At 34.8% G+C, this 27,770-nt stretch overlaps 2 protein-coding genes across 2 annotated transcripts; one reads left to right on the top strand and one right to left on the bottom strand.

Moving 5' to 3' along the window:
• Nucleotides 1-782: 782 nt before the first annotated feature.
• On the top strand, nt 783-3,392 carry LOC145626585 (uncharacterized). The gene is made up of 4 exons (XM_081679038.1): nt 783-1,435; nt 1,536-1,661; nt 1,804-2,020; nt 3,074-3,392. Exons 1-4 carry the CDS (start codon nt 1,199-1,201, stop codon nt 3,148-3,150), a joined length of 657 nt encoding a protein of 218 aa, XP_081535164.1. The 5' UTR covers nt 783-1,198; the 3' UTR covers nt 3,151-3,392.
• Nucleotides 3,393-7,354: 3,962 nt separating this feature from the next.
• Nucleotides 7,355-19,195, bottom strand: LOC145628816 (sucrose nonfermenting 4-like protein). The gene is made up of 14 exons (XM_081681225.1): nt 18,887-19,195; nt 18,426-18,784; nt 18,224-18,311; nt 16,207-16,389; nt 15,725-15,850; nt 15,558-15,617; nt 10,942-11,031; nt 9,893-10,027; nt 8,830-8,974; nt 8,564-8,737; nt 8,345-8,408; nt 8,185-8,254; nt 7,819-7,936; nt 7,355-7,731 (listed from the first exon to the last, which is right to left on the bottom strand). The coding sequence occupies exons 2-14, from the start codon at nt 18,551-18,553 to the stop codon at nt 7,640-7,642; spliced, it is 1,473 nt and encodes a 490-aa protein (XP_081537351.1). The 5' UTR covers nt 18,554-18,784; nt 18,887-19,195; the 3' UTR covers nt 7,355-7,639.
• Nucleotides 19,196-27,770: the final 8,575 nt, after the last annotated feature.

Here is a 27,770-nt window from a genome sequence, read left to right as displayed (position 1 = left end):
ATTATCCTTAACTTAATGTAATGACAAAAGCGGATTACATGAAGGAATCCGTTAAGTGGGTTTAGCGTTTTTGGGGGCGACGCGGTTGCGGGAAAGGGAGGGGAAGGGTTTAGGTGGGTTAGGGCTGGTGGTGCGACGCGGGTGGTGGTTTCAGGGAGGGGTGCGGTGAGTTGGGGGAAAGGGGGTGGTGGCTGGGTAGTTTAGGTTTTTCTTTTTTTTTTTATAAATTTTTTGTTATTTTTTTTTAATTTGTTTGGCCAATAATAACACGACACGTGTCGTTATGGACCCACTTAACGGATTCCGTTCAGTGGTAGCAAAATTTTAAAAAAGGGCATGTGTTAGGTAGCAAAATAAAATAAAAGTTTTGATATGTAGCAAAATTGAAATTGAGGTGTTTGTGAGGTAGCAAAAGTCAAAATTTCCATTTTATTATTAGTACAAGTAGTGCCTCCCAATCTCCTATAATATTGGGGAGGATATGTATTTATAGTGAAAGTACCAATATGTCCCTAAGCCTCCTAATTAATGAATTTAGGCTCCTAAGGGTGAAGATTTGGTTACAAGTAAATAAAATACTGATAGAGATTGGGTTAGGGTTTGGTGGTATGAAAGGCGGCGAAAGCATGGCGCACAGTGGCGGACCTAGCCTTGGTCCTGCTAGGTCACGTGACCTAGCAAAAAAAAAAAAAAAAAAGGCACCCATTTGAAAATAAGATATAAAGATTATTTTTGGTTATTATTTAACAATACAAACTTGTAGCATAGTGGTTGGAGGGATTGAGACAAAGCCTAACAAGCAAGGGCCCAACCACTCAGGTCTTGAGTTCGATTATCATGTGATTAAGTGGTTTTTCTAATTTGTGTTGTATATATTATATTTGTATAATTAAATTGGTTTTTTTTTTTTTTTTAAAAAAAAAATATTAACTCATTGGGTATATAATAGACAAGTTGCAAAAAGATTGAATTAATCTATTTTTGATAATATTGGATTTAGTAATTAAATTGAAATTGTGACTTAATTTTCTTAAAAAAACATATGATAAAACAAGTTTCTTTAGTCCCAATATGCATCCTCCTCCTTCACAAAATCATCCTCTATCACAAAATTCATCCACCTTCGGTATGCGGTCGATGGGTGATGATTGATAGGTAACAGTGACCCACCACCTTAAAAATCCTGGATCCGCCACTGATGGCGCAGAGGATGAAATCGCGGCCACGAAGGAAGCTGAAGCGGCCGCAATTTAAAGAGGACGATATACCTGTTGAACAATATGTTCCTAAAACTAAAATTGATATTGATAGAAATCTTAAGCTTTTTTCCTGTGATTTTGAGCCTCTTTACACCATTGACGCTTTTCCTATCATCTATAATCATCTTCAAGACCTCCAATTTCTAGGACTCGACCTCAATAAGCATATTTTGGAGGTGATTTCTTTCTTACTTTTACTTTTACCATGTATTGATTCTTGTGTGATTTTGAGTTAATGGGAAACTATCGTGAATAGTACTGATGTTTTATGATTAGATATTTGATCATCCGGGAATGCCGGCTATGGGTGGGTTTTTCCACATGGAAGGCAAATATATACCTGCATTTTATAGAGCTCCGGCTGAGTATGCATTCGCCTGGTATCGCGATGTATACCTATGTGTATGTCACCCATTTCTTCTCTTGCATCTTTCTTCATTTGCTCATGTTCAACTAATCTAAGATTATGCATCCCCTTTCTATATATTATATGAATATTCATGTTAGCCGACCCCTAATCATGCTTTATTTAATGTTGTTGTAGGGTTCTGATGTCAAGTTGAAGATGGTCACTAAGATGAGTTGCTCTCCTATATGTGAACCCATCTATTATCTAACTTTTACAGTGGTTGATGTGGATGGAAATGAGAACACCCTTCAAGCTATGGTTTTGCAATTTGGGATACCAAGACAATTTCTCTTGGGTATGCTTAGAGATGCCTCTCATGATAAAGTTTTGGCAATTATCCGATTTAAGGAAGGTTTGTAACACATACCTACCATCATTAAACCATCTAATTTTTATTTTTAGATGTTCTGCTTTTCTCATTTTCTATTATGCTCCTGTTATGCATTTTTCCTTTTTTACTTATAGGTCTTAGGCCTTGTTTACTTCACCTTATTTTAGAAGAAATAAGCTCACATCAGATTAGACAAAAATAACTTCAGTTTAGATCATTGCTTTGTGTGTGATTGTCATTGACATTACTAAATAGAGGGTTTAATTATAATCAACCTTTTGCTCCATGTCATGGCCATTAGGTTTTTCATTGACATGTTTTTGGTGTAATTTAGTTGTTTATTTCAACGACTTTTGTCAAGTAGATGTACTTTTATTAAGCTACTAATGTGACCAAGTGAATCGTTAACTCAGTGATTGAGAGGTAATTGTGACCTATAGCCTTCTATCCTGTCTATAATGATGACGCCCTTGGCATTGCTAGTTCGCTACTAGTCTATTACCAGTTAGCTAGAGCTGTAAAGTTTTTGCAGAGAACCCGGACTTCCAAGTAGATGATTTATCCTTTTATCTTTCCTAATTAGTACTTTGTATATGCAAGCAGTTCCCATTTCCTTTATTAATCTGACACTTTCCTAATTGGCCATAATCATGATTAGAGTCTTCCATTTGCTGAAAACATTGTGTACAATATACTATATAGCCAACATATGCTTATGAATGCTGCTTTGTTACACCCCTGCTGATATGATACTTCTGGACGCCAACTCTTGGGATGGCCAATTAATTTCATGAAACTAGAGCCTCATAGGATTCTTGTACACCACCAATTTACAAGTAGCTTCACTCTGTAAGAACAAAATGTAAGGTCTTTATACTAAAAGTAGTCTTCATTTAACTTGGTCATCATATGACAATAATATTGTGGTCCCACTTGATTCTCTTGGAACACTTGTTTCGATAAACTATTCTTTAATACTTTTTATTCATGTTGTATATCTTGCTATGAGTAAGCCACCATATTAAGAATGTCCAGTTGTAGTAGCTTTTAACATTAGTTTATATCTGAATGCAGCACCTACTGAAGTCGTTGCTCAAAAACTTGAGGACGTTCTGAAGAAAGTTGGTGAGAAAGTCTTGTTCAAGACTTAGACGGATGTACATCTGAATGGTTATGTGTATATATTTGCTTCTGATGTTGCTTTTCCGGTGAAGTATGACGAAGTTGACTCTGATTTGTAGTTGCAGTTTGCTCTCCGTTCTGTGATCATGGATTGTAGCCTATGATCTATGCTTAGATTCCTAGTTTGCATATTGTGTGAATTTATGGGATGGTTATTTACATTTAAATAATACTAGTATGAAGTAAAATTATATGAAAGGTATTTGAAAGATATTTTAACTATTTACTAACATTTATTTCTGTAGTTCTTGACCAATCAGGCAGTCACCCTTTGTAAAATCAAAATTCCTATTACAGCTCCTATTACAGTTTGTTTGTAGAAATTTTACAGTTAAACTTTGTCATAAAGTTAATTATAATTTCCCCTCAAAAAAAAAAAAAAAAAAAAATAAAAAATAAAAAAAAAAAAAAAAAATTATAATTGGCAGCTGAATTATGATTCTGGCTTATAAATTATAATAGATCTACTAGCTGATGTCTCGTGCCACGCCACTACACCCCCACTTAGGATTCTCAATAAAACAATGTGAAGAATTGGCTAACACTATGGCCATTATGAATGGCAACTCCACAACCTGATGCTGCTGCGCCTCCTGGGCCTTGTTATGGCTCCTCACTCTCTGCAAACTTTGTTTCAATTTTAAGTACTCTATTATTCAGTCTTGTAATTTCGGTTTAAGCTTCCATCTAGCGATGGTGGGTAGCATGCTTGCTTATTTTCCCCTTACTAGCGACAGGCCTACCTCTTTTGAACTCCGTCATGGTCTTTATTTGGTGAGTTTTTCTCACTTGATGTAATATAATTTTCGATTTCTTGGTAAAAAAAAAAAAATAGTATTCCAGGGGAGTTGGTTGGAGTTGTCTCAACCAACACACAAACAACCACCTAGGAATTCACCGTAAGCTGAACCTTATGATGTCCTCCATCCACGCAAAACACCATGTAATTCAGCTTTATTACAGGTGCACCTCTGTGGCCCCTTATTACTTCTACAGCCCTGCTCTTTCAGGATCTCCTTTAAAAGCACCATCAGTATTCAATCTCACCCACTTTAAGCTCAATGTTTGGCTTAGCTATGTCTTTATATGAATTACAAAAATCAAGATGAGAACACATGATCAGAAGCAGAAAGCAAGCAATATATTCCTATGGCAGCTGCTGCTTCATTAGGTCTAGCAAGTGCGTATATTGATCAACTGGGGATTCGACACTTGAGAGCCTTGTAGCTTTCTTGCATGTTGCCACTTCCTTCTAGCCATGAAAGCAATATTCTTAGCTAAATCCTCTCCTCTAATGTTATTGACTACTGATCGAGTTCTTGATGCTTCTCATCTTGCAGCAGTGTTGGATTCATCATTTGATATATTTGGCAAGGGATTCCTCATTAGGATAGGGCTCTTAGTATGAGCATAAATATCATCCACTTTGATAAAAAATGTATCAACCTCTGATTCTGTTGTGATTTCAACAATTGTTGAGTTAGATTACAATAGCAACCTGTAGTAACACAAGAAGGAAAAGGATCCAAACCATCAAGTTGATCCCAAAGAAGCTTTATCCTTCATCATTTTTTACATGAGAAAAGCGATGAGGTGAAGCTGGTTCTGATTTCTGTTTTGATTATCTAGCTATCAATGTCATTGTCAAAATCATCAGTGTTTTGCTTGCACAGGCATTGTAGGCTCTTGGGGTTCTGATGATGAATCCATATTGGTTGTCCAGATGATGATCTTCATTCATTTCACATTTGCCCCATCTGATTCATCAACATCAAAATCAAAGTTCCAGGCTGTTCCTTTAATTTTCTGGAGCTTTTTCCACTGGTCTCTGCTGCCTGCTTTGCATCTGATTCCCCATGTATTCATCAGGTGGTCGCAGTTGAAACAAGTCATATTACTTCTGTAATTCAGAAAGTTGCATCTACCAACAGATAGTTGTATTTTAAACAACAGTGTTAGGGAACTAATAAACATACATATAAGAGATCGATTGGACTCTATTCCATTGATGTATTCTGTACTTTTACACTCCATTTTAATTAGTACTCAATATATAGGTGGAATGATATTCGAGGTCAAACATCAATATGAAAGTAAATACAATATCGCTTTTTAAGAATATTTCCTTCTAATACCAAGTACACAGCATCTATAATAACAAACTGTAATAAGTAAATGCACGGAATTCCATTCCAACCAATTTCAAAAGAACCCACCAAATGGCCTTTTACTTGTGCCTTCTACCTTCGACTTCTTTTCTTCCTTGGAGCTCGAAATTTCTTCTCTGAACAGTCTTCGGTTCAATTTTCGTTTGAAGCCATTGTTGAAAGCTGGCAGGACGTTGGAGAGCGAGTGTGTAGTGTGTACTGTGTACTGTGTGTATGTTGATGTTCTTTGTATTACCACCAATCCGCCAAATGATGTAACAAATAAAATTCATTTGAGTATCTTCTAAATTGTTTATTTACCAATTTACCCTTATTAAAATTAAATGTTTTTTTATTTTTATTTTTATATTCTACGAGTAAATTGTTTATTCAATTATTTGCCTGATTATTGTTAAATGTCTTTTTTTTATATAAAACTTTTAAGAATAGTAGATGGATATTTATACCCCCTAAAATTTAGTTTAATAAAGATCATTATGTTAATATTTGTAAAAGAGGTTCCGGTTTCGGATAGCGAATTGGAGAACCTGTTGCAAAACGTTCCGGTTTAGGCTCTTAACTTTTGGAACCGGAACATGTAGGGTACCCTATAACCTGATAAAAGTATCACTTAATTTCAAATTATACACTAATTCTCACTTATTATTTAAATAATAAATATCAAAATTATATATATATATATATATATATATATATATATATATATATATATATATATATATATATATATATATATATATATATATATATATATATATATATATATATATTAACATAATGACCAACCAGTATTATATTAAAAAAAAATATGCAAAAATTTAGTAAGTATATTATAAGACAGGGTATCCTAAATTGGAACCGGAACCTGTTCAACACATTTCGGTTCCGGTTCCTATTTTAAGGAACCTGTTGCAACAGGTTCCGATTCCGTTTCTAGAATTTTAACGGGGTACCCTATTATGCTTACCCCTAGGACCAATATAACAAATTTTTTCCTAATAAAATTGTTGTAGGTACAAATAAAGAGAATATTTAAGTTGGTTTTTGTGATAAACATGTAAAATATATCAAGGGACATATTTGACTTTATACCACTATGTTGAGGATAAAATTGTCATTTACAAATAAAATTTTGCTACCAGGGTATTCTCTGAGCTACTGCTGTAGGTGGGAGAAGGGGCAGCAAAGCCACCATACGTGCCGGAGATCCCTAAACGTAAGTTTAACCCTTCTTTACACACTTTGATACTAGGGTGTCGTCTTATTTGGTAAGTTGGTTTACAGCCACAAAGTTTGTTACTCCGTAATACTACCTCTGCTTTTTTTAGTAGACACGTTTTGACTTGATCCACTATTTACATAACCTATAGTTGTAAGATTCATCTCAATATCTATTTTATAGATGTCAAAATTTTATTATTTTTTTTATAATAACTAAAGATATCGAAGTATACATTAAAATTATACATTGGCAAACGTGTCTAGATGATACTTCCTATGTTCTTTTTTACTTGACCTGTTTCTTTTATCACGATGCACAAGTTTAACCATCAATAACTTTAATACTCTATAAGTAAAAATTATAAAAGTTTAACACTACTATAACCACAGCAAATTAAGATTTTGATATGTGATTCATAATGACAATTTTATCCTCAACATATTATCTAAAGGTTCATAAATTTGCTGGTTTTCATTCAAGACTAGTCCTAAAAAACACTTTGATATGTGATTTTACATAATTTTGAATATGTAGTATCAAGAGCACATTGCGAAAAATAGAAGCACTCCGCACAAGGTAAATTTCGCATAGCATTTGTGACTTGTGAGGACATTCATCCTACCAATTTAGATGAATGCTGCAACAAATACACTCGCATTAGATATATGAGTTTTATTTTCTTCTTTCTTTTGAGGGGGAGGGGGGAGGAGAGGCAAAGTGGCTGATATTTTGATTTTTTTTTTTTTTATTACGTAAACCTAGTGGTAAGCCAATGCAGCACCGTGAGGGAATCGACATGAATTCTGGTTATAAAAAAAGGTGAAATGGGAAAATTTCCAATCTCTTCAATTTACAAATTCTTTTTTTTTTTTTCTTTTTTTTTTTTTCCTTGCCCTGTATCCTAAAAACAATGGGGCTCGAAAGAACATCGCCCACAAGAACAATCAAGGACTAATGCAACTAATGAAGCCATCTGTCACATGTGAAGGCACGGCAGAGTAACAGGGGTGTTTACATTATGGATGAATTGCTCCAAAGTTTCTATGCCAAGAACATTTAAGCAGAACGCTAGCCAAGCAAGAATCTGAATACATCGCTCAATGTAATAATGCCTTCAACACGCTTGCTGCCGGCTTCCACAATCACAAGCCTTCTAACACCTGAGAACAAGGATCAATAGCAAAATGATCACTTGGCCAAAGTGAGTTTACATGAATGTGAAAATGTGTTTTGTAGTATCGGCATACCTGGATTTGCAAGCCGCTCCATGACCTTTTGTAGAGAGTCTGAGGACAAGCACATCTGACATCTTTGTCCATTGAATACTCCTGATGGAGAAGTGGCGTCTTGTCCTAGTTGAAGTGCCTGCACAACAGCAAAATTAGCTGTGTAAGTAAAAGCTCAGTCAAGTAATATTAAATATCAGATGAATCCTTTACCGTTACCGGAAAGTGCTTTGTTCTCTTCATTGTGAGTGTTGGGGTGGGGTGTGTGTGTGTGTGTGGGGGGGTATATTAGGCACTATTGAACAAACATACAGAAACTATGATAGAGAAAGTAACTTAAACACAGGGGGAGAGAGTTTACTGCAGGGATTTTGTTTAACAAATTACCTGATGAACACTCATTTCATCAAGATGAATTTGTGCATACGCCCTGTCTTTTGCTAAAGAAGTGATGTCACTAAGAAAGAGATGAAAAAAATATCAGATGATTTAAATGCATACACAGAAGGATCAACCGTCTAAAATGAAAATAGATACACAACAATACCTTCGAGAATATATATCCAGTAACGAGTCATTTTCATCAACTATAGGTACAGAACTCACATCCGCTGCAAAATAAGCGCAAAACTAACATAAGATGGGTCATGCTGTGTAGAGTTATGAGAGTTCTCAATAAAACTCGCTGTTAACTGGCACCCAAACAAAAACAAAATACTGACAAAGCTTAGATATCTGATTCAAGAAGCATCAAAGACAAAATAACCTTGGACAAGCAAAGACAGTGCAGCCGCAAGAGAGGCATTTGGTTTCAGGGTAGCAAATGGCAGTTGACTTGATTCCCCAATCTTGGGAACCCAAGTACCCAAAGGAACTGAACAAATTGGTTGCTGAAGAATAGGCAAAGAGCTGCTAGAGTGCTTAAAGTGTCTGCAAATACCTGGAAAAATAGAATGGAAAGCAGTGATTTATAGTATCAAGCTAAGATGTAGCAAGGAGCTGCAATGGTGGAGTTGGGGGTAGGAAACTTACATTTTAGAATTCCAGACAAGGAAGCAAGATGTAGCAGCTGGGGGAAAGAACCATCTGGGGACGATGAGTGTATAATTGGAACTGTGGATACTTTGTTTTGCAAAATTTTCAAAGCCACATCTTTCAATGAATCATAAGGCCCAGCCTACACAGGTTTAAAATGTACAGATGTCAATCTAGCTAACCATATTGAACATCCCTGACCCCAGCAATTTTTATAAGAAGACCAATAGAAAGCAGAAAGACTGGAGCACGATTAAAATGTAAATGAGTAAACATTCATTATTCTTTTAAGCAACTTATAAAACATTGCAATTCCAATAAAAAGGACGGTAAAGATCAGTATTCAGATATGTATTATACATGAAAGATACGAAAAAGCTGCAGCTTCACGAAATACATGTAGTAAATGCTGAGTATCTCTTAAATAAACCCCAGAAGCCAGTTCCAGTGACTAGGTCAAAACCATTTGAGCATCTTATAAATCACTTTATAGCTCAAGAAAAAGTTCCTTATTATCACAAATCCATTTACATTGCATAAAGAAGACAGGAACCGGCTCAGGCCAGAACTATTATGCAATTTACTAGAGTACATCACTACTTGATATTTCAATAAGAAGTGCACTGTCAACTCTTTTTTTTTTTTTTTTTTTGAAACAACTGTCACTACCAGATGTTAATCCTTGATGATAAATGAAACGAATTATAAGCATCACCAACAACTGGAAAGAACTAAAAAGACCGCAAGATCTAGTAAGAGAATCACCAAACCTTCCCACTAACAGATGAGCTATAAGGCAGCAATTACAAAGAGGGCAAACAGACCAAGACTCAAATTTTTAGAGAAAGATGAGAACCACCCATTCCAACCCACAAAACACATCCTTCAAAAACTCAAGTCTGAGAAGATTTCAACATGGAGTCCTAGGATATAGATGATTTACTGCATCGTAATTTGGAAACACTAGCTGCAAGCCATAAATGCTTCAAACAAAAGCTGTACAAATAGGACAAATCATTCCACAGCGGCACCTTCATAAGCTAAAGGCGGAAGCACTTACATTTATAAGCTGTCTGGCATACGGCCTCCCACTACTCTCAATTTGTCTGTTGACACGAATTTTTCCATCTTTCCATGCCAATATCGTATGAGTCTCCAGCTCTTCTTCCGTCAAATTTGAACCATGATTTCCAAGCTAAAAATTATACAATGTTAATAACAAGGAAAGTATTCAAAAAAACTAACCACACATAAGATCTTTCGCAAGCAACAAAGAATACAATGGTTCAATATTCCATCACGGACATTACCAGATAGGGCAGAAATTATCTTAGCACAAATAAAAAATCAGCAATCCTAATGTTTAGAACACAGTAAAGTATATTAGGAAAGAAACACAAAAAAACAGTATAACTTAGTTACAAGAAAAATGAAGATATAGGATGTCTGACAAGATTTCGCAAACAAGTGAAATCAGTGCCATATATTTCCTTGAGCAGTGAAGATTGAGGGAAAGGAATATATAACAAAACTGAATGAGTATATATCCACAGCTATTAAGCTTATTATGACCCACGTCCAAAGCATTGTCTTTTGAATTGAGAAGTTTCTGACCAAAGTTGTGTTTATGGCTAGAAGAAAAACTTGTATCACATGCCAGCAGAGATTTTCTCACAAATTTAAAATTGTAGAAAAGAATCAAATGAATGGTTCTAAGGATTAGCCTCTATCAAAATGACTAAGATCACAAAGTTTCACAATGGCCTAGCTGTACACAAATAAAGCGCAACAGATCACTCTCGTTGATCTAACCCATATGGTCATGGAGCTCACTAAGCAATATCGAATTCAAAACCTACAACATATCCAGTCAAAATACTTGCATTAACTAAAACAGCTTGACAAAATTTAGCAACACAGAAAAAAATTTACAAACCACTCAACATCACTGCATCACATTTGATTGAATTAACAGATAATGCCGGGAAAGATACAGCCAAATACTGTTCTCATGGGGCACCTACCAAAGAAAACAATAAAAAGATAGGCACATGCAGCAGGAGGTTATAAGAAATGAATGATGCACCAACAGTGCAAGTGACCACATACCTCTCTCAAGATTAGAATGAAATCAATTGCACTAAGAACTCCAACAAAATGACCCTTGCCAAAATCCCATAAAGGAGCAACAGGGACTCCCTGAAAGTAAGATTAAATCATAATTAGACAAGTTATTCACAAGATCGGCAAAGGAAAAAGTTGTCTAGGAAGAAGCACCAAGCTAAAACATACACACAAAACAGAGTAGCTGATGAACAAAGAAGACAAACACCTATTAATACACAGCATTAAATTATAGCAAACTTCTCACCAATGCTCAAGAAGGCAAGAATACAAGAGTGATCAGGGTAAAACAATGGAGAAGCGAGGAAGGTAAGTTCAATATAAAATAACTGGAGATCTACAGGTAGAAGGGAAGGCAATACCTAAAAGTGAAACTAAATAAAGGAGATCAAGACTAAAACGTTCCTTTCCACACAAGTCTCAGCGCATACTTAAATAATTAAATCTCACAAATAGCAAATATTCTCTCAAAATTGGAACAAAGGTTATCAAATGAAAACATTAAAATACTTCCAATGTCCCAAAAATGATAACTTACAACAATGCTCTGCACATGTTTTGAGAAAGATATGCTGATTTGACTCTTTATTCTCATATTATAGATAAGCCATTCACGTCACTTTGAATTCTATGGAGTTAATTAAATCAATGGTGACTGACGTTAAAAAATATGAACATTAAGATAATTATTATCTTTTACAAGATTTAAGCATAGAACAAGAGGTTAACCATAGTAATTTCTAGCAAATTAGAAGAGAAACAAAAAAATGACATTCCCTTTTTCCCTACATGGAGAGCTACAAATTTAGTAGAATTAATTTATACAACTCACTGACATATACTAACTTCAACAAGACCTTCCAACAGAGAAACCAGACACGAATATGCTAGCTTTGTACTTAAATTAACAACGGCTCTAATCATAATTGAGGGGCTGATAGTATGATCTTGAAATTATGTAGAATTAATTTCCATAACTCACTGAAACACACTCACTGCAACAAGACCTTCCAATAAAGAAACCAGACACAAAGATACTAGCTTCTGTATCTGAGGGAAAAAAAATTTAAGATCTAGATATCCAAAAAAACGATGACCAACATTCTCACATTAGTGATGAGGTTGCTCAAGAGATCATGAGACACCAATAATATAGTTTTCTTTGGAAAATCTTCATATTCAAACAGAATACACATAGACATGTATGTGTAAATTTATTTCACTACAGAAGATCACACAAGTCAAACTGCAGATCCCATGTTCAAATTGTCTAGACACACCAGTTGCATGCATCCCCAAAGCAGCAGCAGGCACACTTAATCAAGAGAAATCCAGCTTTTTTCTTGGTTACTTCAACTTGTCAATTGAATCCTAAGTATCAGTTTCAACAACACTCCAACTGCCACACAGCAGGACAAAACGGTCATATGCCCTAAAGGAATATAAAATTGGCACTTTTTAGGATGGTGCAAAACATAGATCAACTTCAGTATTGCTTTCAAACCATAAACCCCATACTTAACAAGTTTATTGCCATGAAAAACATCATGATTAAAAAAAAAAGTTCCAGTTCACAATTCAATATTCATGCCCTAGATCATGAAGATGAAACTTTATAAATCAAGATTCAATATATAGAGCATAGTCTGACAATTAAAACATTGCATATGCTGCAGTGAGTGTAGTCTGTGCATTGTTGTGGGCGTCTTCTCTGGCCATGCATGCACCTCTGTCTTTATTGGCAATTTTTTCTGTTATGCTTGTCGCGTAAAGGATTGATTCAACTCAATTTATTTTTGATTACTTATGGAAAAGGAGGTGTGAGGCATCTGAACCAATCCTAAGCAGTTTTTTTTATTTCTTCTCCTTACTCCTATCATTTTACTGTATGCCTTCTTCTGCAATCTTATTTACACCTACCATCCTATCAATATCAAAAAGCTAGATAGCCTTATGTTATTTCTTCACTTCTTTGAATAATTTGGTGGGGGAATTCAATCATTTTATCTAAATTATCTTCTTTATATTATTTTTGCCAAGAATGCCAGCTTTAATGAAAATTACCTGGTTGTTCCCCATGTATTAAAAAAAGTATATAATATAAATAACAATGTAATTATTTTACCAACAAAATAAAGAAAAAATCATAGCACCCCAAAATTGTGACATTGTTTGGTTGAGGGGAATTGGGAAAAGAAAAAGGAACTAAAATCCCCCTTTACGTAACCTATGAGTGTTCGGTACTTAGGTTGCCTTTTTTATTTTCCATTTCACCCTTTTAATTTTTGGAGTTCTCTGGTTTATTATCTTTGCCATTAACCAGCCCCCCAGGACCTATATACCCTGTAATACATCTTCATTACTCCTGCCTTTGACCACCCTAAACTACCAATGAACCCACACCATTCAACAACCACCACTACCACCAACCCCAGCGCTCTAACACCTCCAGCCACCAACAACCACCGCCCCTCAGCTGCAACAACCCATGAGTACCTATAACCCACTTCCGGCAGCCACCCATGTTTGATCACATCACCAACACCATCATCCCACCAGTGAAAACTACCATCACAACCAACCCAACATGCCAATAATCAGCACCTTCCTAACTTTTCTCATTTTCAACATTCACAACATGCCAGCCCACCAGCCAGTCATTCACATCAAAGAGCAAAGTTTCAAACTTAAACTTTAGTCATTAACAACCACCAAAGAGCCAAAGTTCACACAGATTTATTCATAGTAATGACAAACATGTCTCAAGAGAGATAAAGGGGAAATTTAAGGTAGTTGTGATGAGGAAGGTGAGGGAGAACATAGATGCGAGGAAAAAAAATTAAGGCTGCCATGAAAGCAGAAGTAAGAGATGAATGGTGGGAGGTTACGACATAGAAATTGTAGCAGAGGTAAGTTAGGTAGCCATAGCTTGAAAAAAAAAAGTGAAGGTATGCTGATTTTTGGGACTTGTTGCCGATAAATAACGGCTGGAATAGCAGTGCAGTGAATATAGTAGATTTGAATTAAAAAATATAATTTCCTTAATTCCCTATCTTGATTACATATAGTAAAATTCAGACTTGTATTATCTTTCAATTAACTACAAGGGTATAGTGTGACTTGTGTTAAAATTCAAAAGTACACATAAAAATTCCCCTTTTTAGGGAATTTCTGGAACTTGAACATGTTGAAATGAAGATGCCTGGCATGAATTAGGGCTTATGATGGAAATCAGACACAACAAGAAAGAGCTTTAGAATATATAAAATAATAATAAAAAAAAAATAAATACTAAAAAAAAGAGGAAGGTCAATCACGGAGGCATAAGTGCATGTATATATTTCACCCAGAAAAGCTGCAAAAGGTAAAGCATTCGTCTTATCAGGAGCTCCTCATCTCTAATCTCTAAATTTATATAAAACTGGATATGACTTGGATGCAGAGGTTTATGTAATTCACAATAATAATAAAAATAAATAAAAATAAAAAATTATAAATACAGTAAAGACACTGCAAGCCTTTCATTCAAAGACTTCCACGTATGACACAAGAGTGAGAGGATGCCTGAAATAGATTAAAAATTTCCTCCATGACATGACAAAAAGGATTTTCATTACACTGGAGGTCCATAAAAGACAGACAGAATGGCTTATCAAAAATCAGAAAATGAAGCATCATTGCCTCACAGCATCACAAAACATGTTTTTCAGGCAGTATAGCAATTAAAAAGGTATTACTCTACCAAAAAAAAAAAAAAAAAACCTAAAGCCCAAACTAACTTCATTATCAGCTTATCAGTAACAAATTTACATTTGCTCAGTACACAGGTAGAGAACAAATATCCAAAAACTCAAATCACTGGGAATTAATTTTTTGCAAATACTGGGAATCTGAGATGCTGGAAGTATTGAAATCAAACTGATAGTTAGCAAAAGGAACATCAAACATTCCAGAAATTTAAAGTTAGTCTTCTTGTATAAGAGGTTTGATCAATTAATTTAGAAAATACTATATCTTGAACGATTTTCGCTAGGTGATATTTTAAATGGGACATTGTGGGAGACTTACTGGATAATTTCTTCATAAATGTGTACTGTAATATTTCAGGACTAAAGTTAGCAATTAACATTATTAGTAGGAAAAAATTTCTTTATCATGTCCCATGGCAGGCCTTGCATGAGAGCTTGAAGAAGGATTAGCCTAGTTAATTCTCATAAATATATTAACCCAAAACCTCGTGCATTTTCATGCCATGACAGGTAAGCAATTATTGCCATGCATATTCTCCGCATACCTAATGCAAATAAACTAAATTGAACACAGATGGCTGAACAGCTAGGCAGATAGATTGCCTCGACCATGATGATTATACAAATTCTTGACTTGTTTTTAATCGCTTCACGTTCCCATGTTTAGAAAAGTAAAATTGCAAAAAGGCAGAGAGAAACAGCAATACAATCAATTACTTTTTTTTCTTGAACTTCATTCATTGAAAAAACACTGCTAGGTCATAGTTTTCCATTTTCGGACAAATCACAAACAAATACAAAAGAAGACATAATCTTAGCAAGCACATTATTATTAAAACGGATATTGCAAACCTGTTCATAAAGGATATGAAAAGCTTGTTTAACCGGTAAAGTGACATCCAAGGCCACAACCTACAATGGCAACACAGACAAGTGTCAAAGGCCGACCTCATCTAACAAAAGAATGCAAGTCTCGAGAACGGAAAATGAGAAGATCACAGAAGGAAAAATATCCAAACCTTGCCTGACTCTGGCAATAACTCATATGCTGTGTGTTGTGACAAAAACAGAGATATACGATGACGAGAAAGCTGTACATCAGCATCTGAAACTTGCTCCCGCAACATTCCATCAGGTGTAGCCGCCTGTTGCCATTCATGGGACAAAAGAGGAAACTAAGGCAAAACTCATTTGTTTAAGACCTCAAGAAATAAATAGATGACAGGATACTGATTATACTTGAAATACAAGCACATCAAACCAGCCTCATAATTTCACAAAATTGTAAGTAAAAGTTCACACAAAATGATTTTAAGGGGGTAACAAAATGTCATGTTTGTTAGGCACCTAGCTCCGACTCAGATATCAGAAAAATGAGAGAACTATATTCTTCATCAAACAAGATACCATGTACCAACATTCTACCATCAAATAATAGCATGGAATGCTACAAGAGAAAACCAATCCCAAATATCATTAAATTATTTAACACAATACTTACCGCACGAACAAACATGTTCTCATCCACCTCCATGTTGGATCTACCGGGAGTATCAGTACTGAATACAGTAGGACCCATGTCAGAATCCCTCGCTAGAAGCACAGTGTTGACAACTCCATAAGTTCCACTAACAAAAGGCTGATGTTCATCATGACGCCATTCACCATCAACATTAAACTTGTACTGCATGTAAAGAAAAATAGCTTCAAATAAACAGCAGGCATCTCAATACATTCCAGACAGAAATCAAACTTTGGTTATGCAACTTAGACAGGCGGGCAAAGCAATAAAATCATTGCCATGCAAACTACTACATTTACATATTTGGAAAGATTTCGCATGATGCGTAGCAAGGTAGGTATAACAGACTACTCCAAACAACTAACCCGACAATTTATCGCTTAAAGCTGTCAAGAAATTGCATACTTCCCGAGCAAAGAAAGTGATACACGGCAATACTCATTACCATGACTAAGAATGCAAGAAAATGAAGAAGACTACCAAAGCAATAACTACTTCCCCTGTCCACAAATTATGTCCACAAATAATATTCTTGAGATTCTTTTAAGGATGTCCACCCAAAATCTTTTTGTTACTTAAAACGAAAATCTTTCCCACTAAACCAATCTGACGTGGATCCCTCCACTAACCATCGTTCTCTAAATTATCACCCCACCCTACTAAATTCCTTAATAAGTGTGTCGAAACTAACATGAAGATTATTTGTGGACGAAGAGAGTTGCAAGATTACAAAAAGCATAAGATATTCAAATAACAAAGCTCAATTAACAAGGGAAAGGAAAGTGATGTTGGATAAGTAAACCTAAACACCTAATGATCTATATTCTCCATAATAATAATAATAATAATAATAATAATAATAATAATAATAATAATAATAAAGTAATAATAAAAAAAAAAAGGTTGAAAGGATAAGGGAAAAACATTATTCTCACACCTTGCCCCATAAAACAGCATACAGTGTGCTAGAATATGCCTTTATAAAGATGTGTTCAGCGGATTACAGTCTCCATCAAAATCACAGTAATGTGACAATTTTTAGCATTGTCTCTCTTCCGATATCAATGACAATTACACTCTTGTCCATATATATAAGCAAGTGTTTTAATGACCTGAAGCCCCAATATATATCCTACCTAGAGTACTTAATAAGCTTAACCACACACCAGTATAATTCTCAGAACTGTTCTAATTATTCCATCTATGTACCCCGTTAAAAACAAAAATAAGGTAAAAAGAAACTTTATCTGCAATGAGAAGAGTTCCAAACCCCAAAGAACAAAAATCCCTAAACGCTAACCCAAAAAAAAAAAAAAAAGGCAACGAAATCTGCTATCACTCACCAAATTAAAGCCTTGTAAACAAAACCATAAAAGAGATTTAGGAGCAACAAACTCATTAAAAAAGGAGAATCCGTCAACAAACCTAGGCTAAAAAGTTAATGGTTTCTTAAAAGATGAACAACAGCAGGCCAGACTCCACTTCTCACTGCAATTAAAGTTTACAGCCTAATGCTGTCTCAACAAAATAAAACTCTTAAGTTGATGTTTAATTGGACAATTAAGTGACAAAAGCGACCATAAATTCATGTCCTATTGTATGTCCTATTGTGAATAAAAATCTCCAAGCACGTGAATGAGATACTTTCACTCTTCTTGAGTCTAAAAGTAAGATCTTGAAATACTAATTTCAACATATCAGCCACAAGATTTTAAGCTCAGTAAGATTTCCTCCCTAATAACTAATCACTGGTAGAGGGAAATAAATGGACATAATCATGTTCACAGTGCTATATGTTCGTGGCACTACCACAGCCCTAATTATAAATATGATTTCATCCTATTGCATACAGCAAACAGATCACCATCAAACACTGCCACTGAAACCTATACCAGTTTTTAACGTAGATACACCAATACTAAGCACAATAATTTGACTATAATCAAGTAATAACTCCAACAACCATTACGAAGCTAGTAAAAAGCACGAACATAACCTGATGATATCCCGGGGTTAAGTTCCAAACAACTTGAAATGCAGTAGGGCACCCCTCCACTGGTGACATGAGTATATGCTCCGACCACCTACATCAATTACACAAAAAAACATCAAATTAAAAACCCACTTCAAACTCGACAGTTAGCATCAATAATTCATCATCCAACACCATAAATTATGTCGAAAGCCGAGCCCCTTACCCGGTGAACGAACCGGTGAGGTAAACCCTCCTTCCTCCATACGGCCATACGAAACGAAACGGAATTAAAATGTTCCCAGGAAGTCCAGTGTTACCATGATTACCAGAATCCGGATTGGATCCAAACATTGCCCCTCAACAACAAATTATTAATCTAAACAACAACTAATTATAATCTAAACACCACCAAATTACAGCAACAACGACAACAGCAGCAGCAGCAAAATGATTTCCCTAAATTCGCAAAAATTATCAACTAAACCTAACAACCAAATACAATGTCTTAATCTTCAACTCATTCGTCGGCCGATTCACCAAACTCCGACCCATGCCCCAATCTCAACTTCGATTTTCAGCTACCTGGAAAAATTATATCAAATTAATTGAATTTCATAGGATCAAGCGAAATAAGAACCCTAATTTGAAGTAGAAAATGCAGAAAAAATGAGAGAAAATTCTCACCGATTGCAAAGAAAATTCACATCGAACAAATCAGAAAATCCCTAATTTGAGGAGAGAGAAAGAGAATAATGCGAGACAACCACCAGATCGACGGCTGAAGATGGCGGAGACCACGGTGGTCGTACGGCGGAGATTTTATTAATTTTTGGGTTGAATTTTTTTTTAATTTATTTCTAACATATTAAAGAAAAAGGGAAATGAAAAGGGGAAAATGGAGAGATAAATAGCGGCCGGCGGCGAAAGAACCAACAGAAGAACGAGATGAAGAAAAACCCGAACTTCTGCTCCTCCCTCCAATCTTATGAATGAAATTTTTATTTATTTTTTATTGTTTTTTTATTTTGAGGAAAATAGATAAAATTTGAGTAATTTTTTTTTTTTCTTTTTTTTTTTTTTTGGTTGTTTGTACCACTCGTGTGTTTCTGTGTTGTGTGATTTGTGGTTTTTTTTACTCCCTTATCTAATTTCTTTTACATTTTTTTAGGGGTAGTATTTTTATTTTATTCTTTCAAAAAAAAAAAATCATTTTTTACTCTTAATGGATTTGAAGTGAGATGATTCTTTGTGTATTTACATGTGGAAGTGTCAATTTTGGCATAAAGTTAATACGGAGTAACAAATTTGATGAAGGAATTAATGAGGAATTATTTCCGTAATCTCACGAAAAGACAAACACGTAGGTCAATTGGATCCTATCAGATAGAATAAACAAGGTATTATATGTATATATTCATGAATTATAATACTTAACTTTTTTTGCACTACAGGGGATCACGAACAAAATGTATTCCAAAATTAATACTTAGATTCAACGCATATTTGACAAATATTCAACTTGGCTTTATCCCTCTCCACAATAATAAAAAGAAATGACCAAATGCATGAATCACAATGATAGGCATACTGATCTACATCAAACATTATCAGAATTAGATGAATGAAACACAATCGAAAAAACCCAAAAAAAAAAAAAAGGATCTTCTTGCCTTATATTTGCCCTGGAGGACAACTAACAACTTCAAGTAGTTAACAAGTCTAAACAACTTTGGAGAATACTCTACAAAACTAGATTCGAACGTTCACTTGGCCTACTGCAAAGCATAACACACACTGAGCTACCTACTACACTACTCCGCAACACATTCCTTGGGCAGCTTAGATATATCCGGCTCTATAGCTACACTAATACATAAGACACCATGTCTTAACAACTGTACCTTATGCCAAGTTAGAGCTAAATTAGGCTGAATCGATCCTGACAACAACAACTTTAGTGCTTCAAATTATTATGGTGGGTGTTGACTAAATTCTCTCTAATGTAGTTCATCACTCTCACCTAGAGCAACCTATTGTTCCACTTGTGTCTCAATACTGCCACACAACACTACCACAAACTGACAACATGACAACAAAAGGTCCATACAACAAAGATTGTACCCTTGCAACACATTCAATGTCTCCCGTTTAACACCTTTCTCTTCTTTAAAAATATCTATGAACTCCTGCAAACATAAAACGCTCCACCTTCACCTGAAATCAAACCCCTTGATGTCTAAAAGACTTAGTGAAGTCGAATTCTTCTTCACAAGTACATGGAACATGCCTCATATTGTTCAACAAACAAATTTAAATCATGTGTTCATGATCTGATGGAACATAAACAACCGTATGTATTGTAAACTTCATTATTGGACTACTGTAATAAATCTTCGGCTTCCTTGTAGTCTATATATAGACCACTCTATGCGAGAACCCATATGATAAAACGCCCTAGAGTCAATAACCCACATACACATCATAGTGACACGTATGTTGATTAGCAACTAGGGTAATATATCATCTTTTGAATTGGTATCTTCTTCTGCTATAACGACAAATTCAAATTTATCTTGTCGTCTAATCTTATTGGAATAATTCATCGCCCCTTTCTTTACGGTAATTACAGACATTGTCAGGTCTAAGATTTCTAGAAGACAATTTTTTGAATTTCTTACTCCTTGGATTTCCTTATCCCGACCCTTTCCTTAACTGGCTACTAATCCAACAACCTCATTATTTGTTCATGTACTTGTATCAGACACCTTACGACGTAATTCTTTAACATGAAAAGCAGATCTAACCTCTACTAGATACATTGTATCTTTACCAATACAACATTGTGCAAAATTATGATATAACAATAAATGTAAAGTTCTTAACCTAATGCGGAGCATGAATTATAGTTATATCTTATATTAATATCCCAAAAATATTTTAAGTAATAACAACTTCAGACTTTTCAACTAAAAAAATTAATGCAACATTCAATAACATAATACTTAAACAAATACCAAGAATGACACGTGTCACTTCTTGGTTCTGTTTTTCCCCTCCAAAACTTTTTTTTTTATTCTCTTCCTAAAAAAAAATTAAAAATTAAAAAAAAAAAAATCACTTCTTTACATAATTGTGATTTACTTCCTAAAAAAAATTATTCACCAAATCATATAATTGTGATTCACTTCTTCATATAATTGTGATTTACTTCCTTACAAAAATTATTCACCAATTCATATAATTGTGATTCACTTCCTAAGCAAATTCACTTTTTTTTTTCATAATTGTGATTCACTTCCTTAAAAAAATTACTAGTGTGATTCTCCTTGGTGGAGGCTTAAAGGGTATATAGGTGAATATATACAAGGTTATTTTAAAATCGATTTATATATTCTATCACGCCCCTTCAAATGAGAGCACTTTGGGCTTGAAAGGTGGATGCGGCAAAGTGCCCTTATCATACCTAGTGCTTAAATTCCACTTTAAAAGGATGGGTGGATAAGGTTCAAATGTGGATGTGTGACTTTTGTGTCACGTTAACTCTTAATACCATGTTAAAGGATCATCTCAACTAAAAGCTTAAGCTGATGATTGATGCTCAAGAACATGTTTTACATATTCTATCAACAAATATAGTGTTGAATTTAGAATAATAGTGAAATATAACACGAGCCTCTAACTTTTTTTTTGGAATATTATAATTAATTATAGTAATAAAAAGTCATACGACATTTACAACGATAATCGAGTTTAATAAATACATAATTTGAATCAAATAAAAATTTCTTCTATTAAAACTAAGATTGTCGAAAACAAATTTTGCAATGTGAAACATCTGACGCTTATATTGTAGGGGTTTATAGGTACTACGCAGCGGAAAATCATGAATCACATTCAATCAAGTACCTAATCCCAAGATCACATGCATAACACACAAGACACATAATCATACCTTTGTAGCGTGAATTCCACGTAGCAATTGATTGACAAATCAGGGAGAGAATAGAGCCCCAAGCGTTGCTCCTCTACTTAGTCCACGAGCTTCGAACGAGCTGTCCACAATTACTAGATTGGTCGAGTGATTGAGGAAAACCGTGAACACCACCTTTAATGGACTAAGCTGACCACCACGATCCACCACCACCACGAACCACCACACTGGCGTCGAGGGAGGAGGGAGAGCCGTGAGAGAGAGGAGAGTTTGAGAGGGGTTGGTCTCGTGTTTGTTAATTAGGGTTTGATCTTACTGATCACTGAATTGCTTACTTGCAAACCCTAGGCACCTAGTCTATTTATAATCACAATATAACTAGACTAGGGTTAGGAAGCCCAAAACCCTTCAATCCACTCCATGTGGCCGACCATACTAGAGGATGAGGCCCATCATGTGCCTTGTCCTCTCGTGCCCGATCTAGACCCTTTGTGTGACCTTATAGGATCCATCCAATTGGACTTTGGGCTATTTTACTAGCCCAAAGATTTTTAGTACCTCTAGCTATGATAAAACGACGACCCAAATGTCCGAACTTAATTATCTCCATAATTTGATCCATTTAGGGGGCATTTGGTTTGCAGAGTGGTATAGGTTTGGAATCAGGAATAGGGTTAAGGTGGTATCGGGTTGGAACTTGATACTTAATACAATGTGTTTGGTTCACTTCTGGAATGGAATATCATCTCCTTAATTTTATATATTTGAACCTAATGGAATGGAATGAGCCAAACCCACCTCCCCCCAAGGTTTCTAAACCCCATACCTCATGAGTTTGAGGTATGGGTTTAAAATTCATATTTTTGACAACCAAACATATGGTATGGGTTTTGATCATTCTAAACCCATACCTCATACCTATAATCCGCGAACCATACGCCCCCTTATATATCTAGTAATTGCACACGTCGAAGACATAAATCCTTCATATATCGCTGAAAAATATAGTCTTTCTAAAGAGCAACCTAACGATCCGTTGTAGCCGAGAGAACGAGCCTCTAACTTAATCATGGATTAAAGGGCCAAAACAAATTAAACAACGATAAATAGATATTTTGCTTGATTAAAATTCACTTAGCTAATGATTGAATATGTCATAACTACAATACTTTAAATAGACTTAGGTCTTGTTCATTTCACCTTATTTTTGTTGAACAGGAATTATTTTATTGAACTGAAATTGCTTTTACATATTCTCTATAATATTTTTTTTTCTTTGAAGTTATTGATTTTTACTCAACGGAACTTTTTTTATTGGATTGAAATTTTTTTTTTTTTTTTTTAAAGAAATAATGGATTGAAATTATTTTACTAATTCTTTCAAAAATAAAAATATTTTTACTAAATATTATTTTTCTATGGTGAAGTTAATAGGGCCTTATACGGGAGTACACTATATAGATTCGAATAAAGTTTGCCTAAAATCTCTATTATTGTTAAATACTAAGGGTGAGCATAACTGGGTGCCCTATTAATACTCCTAAAATCGAAACTTGAATCTGTTGCAGCAAGTTCCTCAAAATAGGAACCGGAACAGGTTTAAATGTGATCTGGAACCGATACTTATTTTTTAAAATACTTCGTATTTTTTTGCAAAATTATTTCAAAAAAAAAAAAAATCAAATGGTTACAAATTTAGAATTTTTAAACTTGCAAATACAATAAACCAAAAAAAATTGTTTAAAAATTTATTACATAATATTTATGCTTGTTATTTACATTTTTTATTTTTTTTAAAAAAATGGGCTTGAATTTATGTATAATTTGGGTTTAAATGACAGGTTTGTCGGGTTACAAGGTATCTTAAAAGAAACTGAGAACCTAAACCAAAACTTGTTGCAATATCAGGTAGAAAGTGCTAACCTTATAGCTAACCAATGTTTTTTTTTAAACCAAGTTGCGAATTTCATTAAATAAGATCGATTTTCGCCAAAGTTGTTAGACTTTGAGGGAAAGGACCAAGACAAGCAAATTCAGTACAACCTCTAGCATCCCATGTGCTAAAGTATTACCCGCACGCTTGACATGAGAAAAATAAGGAAAATAAAACGCAATAAAACATAAAGCTAAGCGACTAATATCCTCATAAAACATGAAAATAAACAGGGGAGAAGCCCATAGCGAATCAGTCTCAAGGTGAACTCTTCATATCCCAATCTTCTTCCTAGCACCAACCCGAAGAAACAAGCAGCAGCTTTAGTTAACTCCACACCCCAACCTGCAGATTCCTGTCGTACAACAGTCGCAAAAACAGTCCCATGGTCATCCCTAATCACCACCCCTGATTCAAACATCTCCAAGAACTAGCTGATGTGTTGTCTGGTAGGACAAATCAGGTCAAGACCATACCCGCATATTCATTCACGAACCAAGTTTATGAGACAACCATAAGAATCTCTCCAAAAAGCTCAACATGGGAGCTTGTTGAATCAGAGACATGTAAGAGCTTTCCCAAATTTCTCTAGCAGTTGTACACTCAAAAGTAGTGTGTATAATGGATTCCTCCGGGCAATCACAAATTAAGCACGTCATATCAGTAACAATGTGGCGGAAAAAAAGACGCTCTTTAACAGCAAAAAATCCCTTGCAAGCTCTCCATAAAAAATGTTTGAGCTTTGGGACACACCAAGGACCAAACTAGCTTATTTACCTCACACATATCTACTGTATCAGATGAGCTATGTGCCTTCTTGAATAACCAATACCCTAATTTAACATTGCAGGCGCCATCTTTAGACAACCACTAATACATTGTACCAGGAGGGCAATTGGGGGATAAGCGGATTGAGAGGATCATATGCTTCTTTTCCACATTAAAATTGTTGGAAATAGTATCAACATCCCATGAGTTGTTTTGGTGATCTATCAATTCGCAAACTCGCATCTCCATGTTACTTTTAGCCATTGGAGTAGGCACAAGCGAAGATGTATTGCGTGGCAACCACGCGTCTCTCCACACGTTAATTTTGCACCAATTTCCAACTCTCCATTTAAGACCTTCAAGAAGCAACTCCTTCAAACTCCACATACTCCTCCAAGCATAGCTCAGGTCATATCTTAGGCTTGCCTCAAGTACAACAACCATTTTTTTTTGAAATATTTAGCTTTTAAAATTGAGTGAATAAGACCATCTCTAATGCTGAGACTCAAGTGAGTATTTTTAGGAGAGAGAGAGTATTTTTTTCAATGTATACCAATAAGTTGGTATCTAAACTTAGCAATCCCAAAAGAAAGTTGTCAAGTTTAGATACTCAACTTTGAATCTCATTTAACAAAAAGTGTGTGCCCTTTGTTAATATTCTAATATATTTTGTAATTTATTTAAATTTTACCTTTTGTTTTTTAATATTACAATATTTGATAATGAAAAAGGGAAATTGTTCCGTGTACCCTTAAGGTTAGCTAAAACTCTGAAGTAAAGCTCGTGGAGTTTGTCGTAAACCATAAATTTAAAAAATGCACTGTGCACCCATGAAAACTTTCAAATGCACCACGTACTCCTGAGATTTGTACGAATTTGCACCAAATACCCCTAGACTCATATAACAAATGATAATTTTGTTAAATTGAGATCCCATATGGGCTATAAGCATCAAATTCTATTAAATTGTTACAGTGTAATGCTAGTATAATGCTAAAACATTTAATTATCATGCAAGCTTAATTGATAAATCAAATTCTAACACCGTAAAGTTTAGGATTTAGAATGATCGATGGAGTTCAAATTTTGATGTAATTTATGCTTTTAGGCGATTTTACTCCATAAATATAAAGTACTAAAAATGAGTCAGTGTGTGGGCATAATTTTAGTTTGATAAGTCAATGATATGTGCATTTGTAAGACGATGAGGGTATGTGCTGCATTTGTTTACAAACCTCAAGGGTACATGGCGCATTTGCAAGTTTTCAAGGGTACATGGTACATTTTTCAAAGCCTTAGGGGTACACGGAACAATTTCCCTAATAAAAAAGAAATGGATTTGGTGAGCCATAATTGAAAGTGACATTTGTATATTTTAGAAAGTCTCACCATTGGAAAATTAGGCTTCACATGAGTTGCTAAATTGAGAAGTGAGTATTGTATCACCATTGAAGGTAAAAAAAACAACTCATTTTGTATTTCAATACTCAAATTTGAGTCTCACGATTGGAGATGGTCTAATAGTACCTAAATTGTGGTGAAGCCGCCAAATTTGTTTGGCAAGTTGGGCTTTGTTGAAACACTTAAGCTTTTGGTTGACCCAAGTGATCCCACCTTTGTCATTGCACTTACTTGTAGACTCCGTTGACCCCCACCAAAATCGTGCAAGCTTAGCATGTAATTCATCAATGAGGCCCTCGAGAAGCTTAAAAATGATCATCATATATGTCAGGATAGCTTGAGCCACAGTTTAATGAGAAATTCCTTACCCGATCTAGATAAGAGCTTTTCCTTCCACCCCTGCAACTCTTTCCACAATCTTTCCTTTAACCCTGCAAAAATCGTTTTCTTCGATCTTCAAATAATGGTCAGCAAACCAAGATACTTCTCATATCTTTCAACTTCCCGAACACCCTGAATATCAATAATCTTTTGCTTTCAACTTGTGCACACTTTTTTTGCTAAAAAAGACTTCTGTTTTGCTCCTCGTATTCGCTAATAATATTAGCAATAATTGAGCATTCTTGCAAAGTAGCCCTAGCAAAAAGTATACTATCATTAAAAAAAAAAAATGAGACCCTGGGAGCATTTCTGCATATTCTAGCTACATGAATGAGGTTATCATTTGCCGCATTAGTAATCAGAGTCGAAAAAGAATTTGCACACAAAAGAAATGAGCACAGAGATATAGGTCACCCTCACGTAACCCCCTTGACGGAACAACATACCCTAAGATACCACCATTGATCTTGAAGGCAAAGGAAACACTATTGATACAACACATTATCCGATGTATCCAACTTGCCGAAAACCCAGTTTTATCATTACTTGTAAAATTCATTCCGCCTGATCATACTCCTTGCTCATATCTAGTTTAAAAGCAATGTTGCCCTCTTTCCCTTCCCCGCCACGTTTCATTGAATGAAAGATCTCAAATGCTACAATAGTATTGTCAGTAATGTGCCTTTGCCGGACAATGGCACTCTATTTCGTGGAAATAATATCCCAAAAAAAATTTTAATTTATTTGCTAGGATCTTTGAGACAATTTTATGTTTAGTTGATGTTTCCTTTAATATCTAGTTTTGTGGTTTGCTGTTGTAAATAAAAAAAAAAAAAAAAAAAAGATATATTGTTCAGGTTCTTTAGTTTACTACTGAATTCAGATTCAGATTCTAAGTACCCTAATTTTTCACTCACCCCTAATATTTATCAACTAATTTTATATATATATATATATATATATATATATATATATGTATATATATATATATATATATATATATATATATATATATATATATATATAAAACAAGTAATAAGATGAAATTTTTAACTAAGTGATAATATAACAAAAATAATGTCACATAAACAAAGTTTAGATACTTCCTCCAATTTTTTTATTATTACACCATAGGAGTTGGGTATAAATATTTT

This window comes from Chenopodium album, chromosome 4 (genome assembly GCF_948465745.1).
Source record: "Chenopodium album chromosome 4, dcCheAlbu1.1, whole genome shotgun sequence".
Taxonomy (NCBI): Eukaryota; Viridiplantae; Streptophyta; class Magnoliopsida; order Caryophyllales; family Amaranthaceae; genus Chenopodium; species Chenopodium album.
Note: the sequence above shows the minus strand (reverse complement) of the source record. Positions and strands in the feature narration are given on the sequence as shown.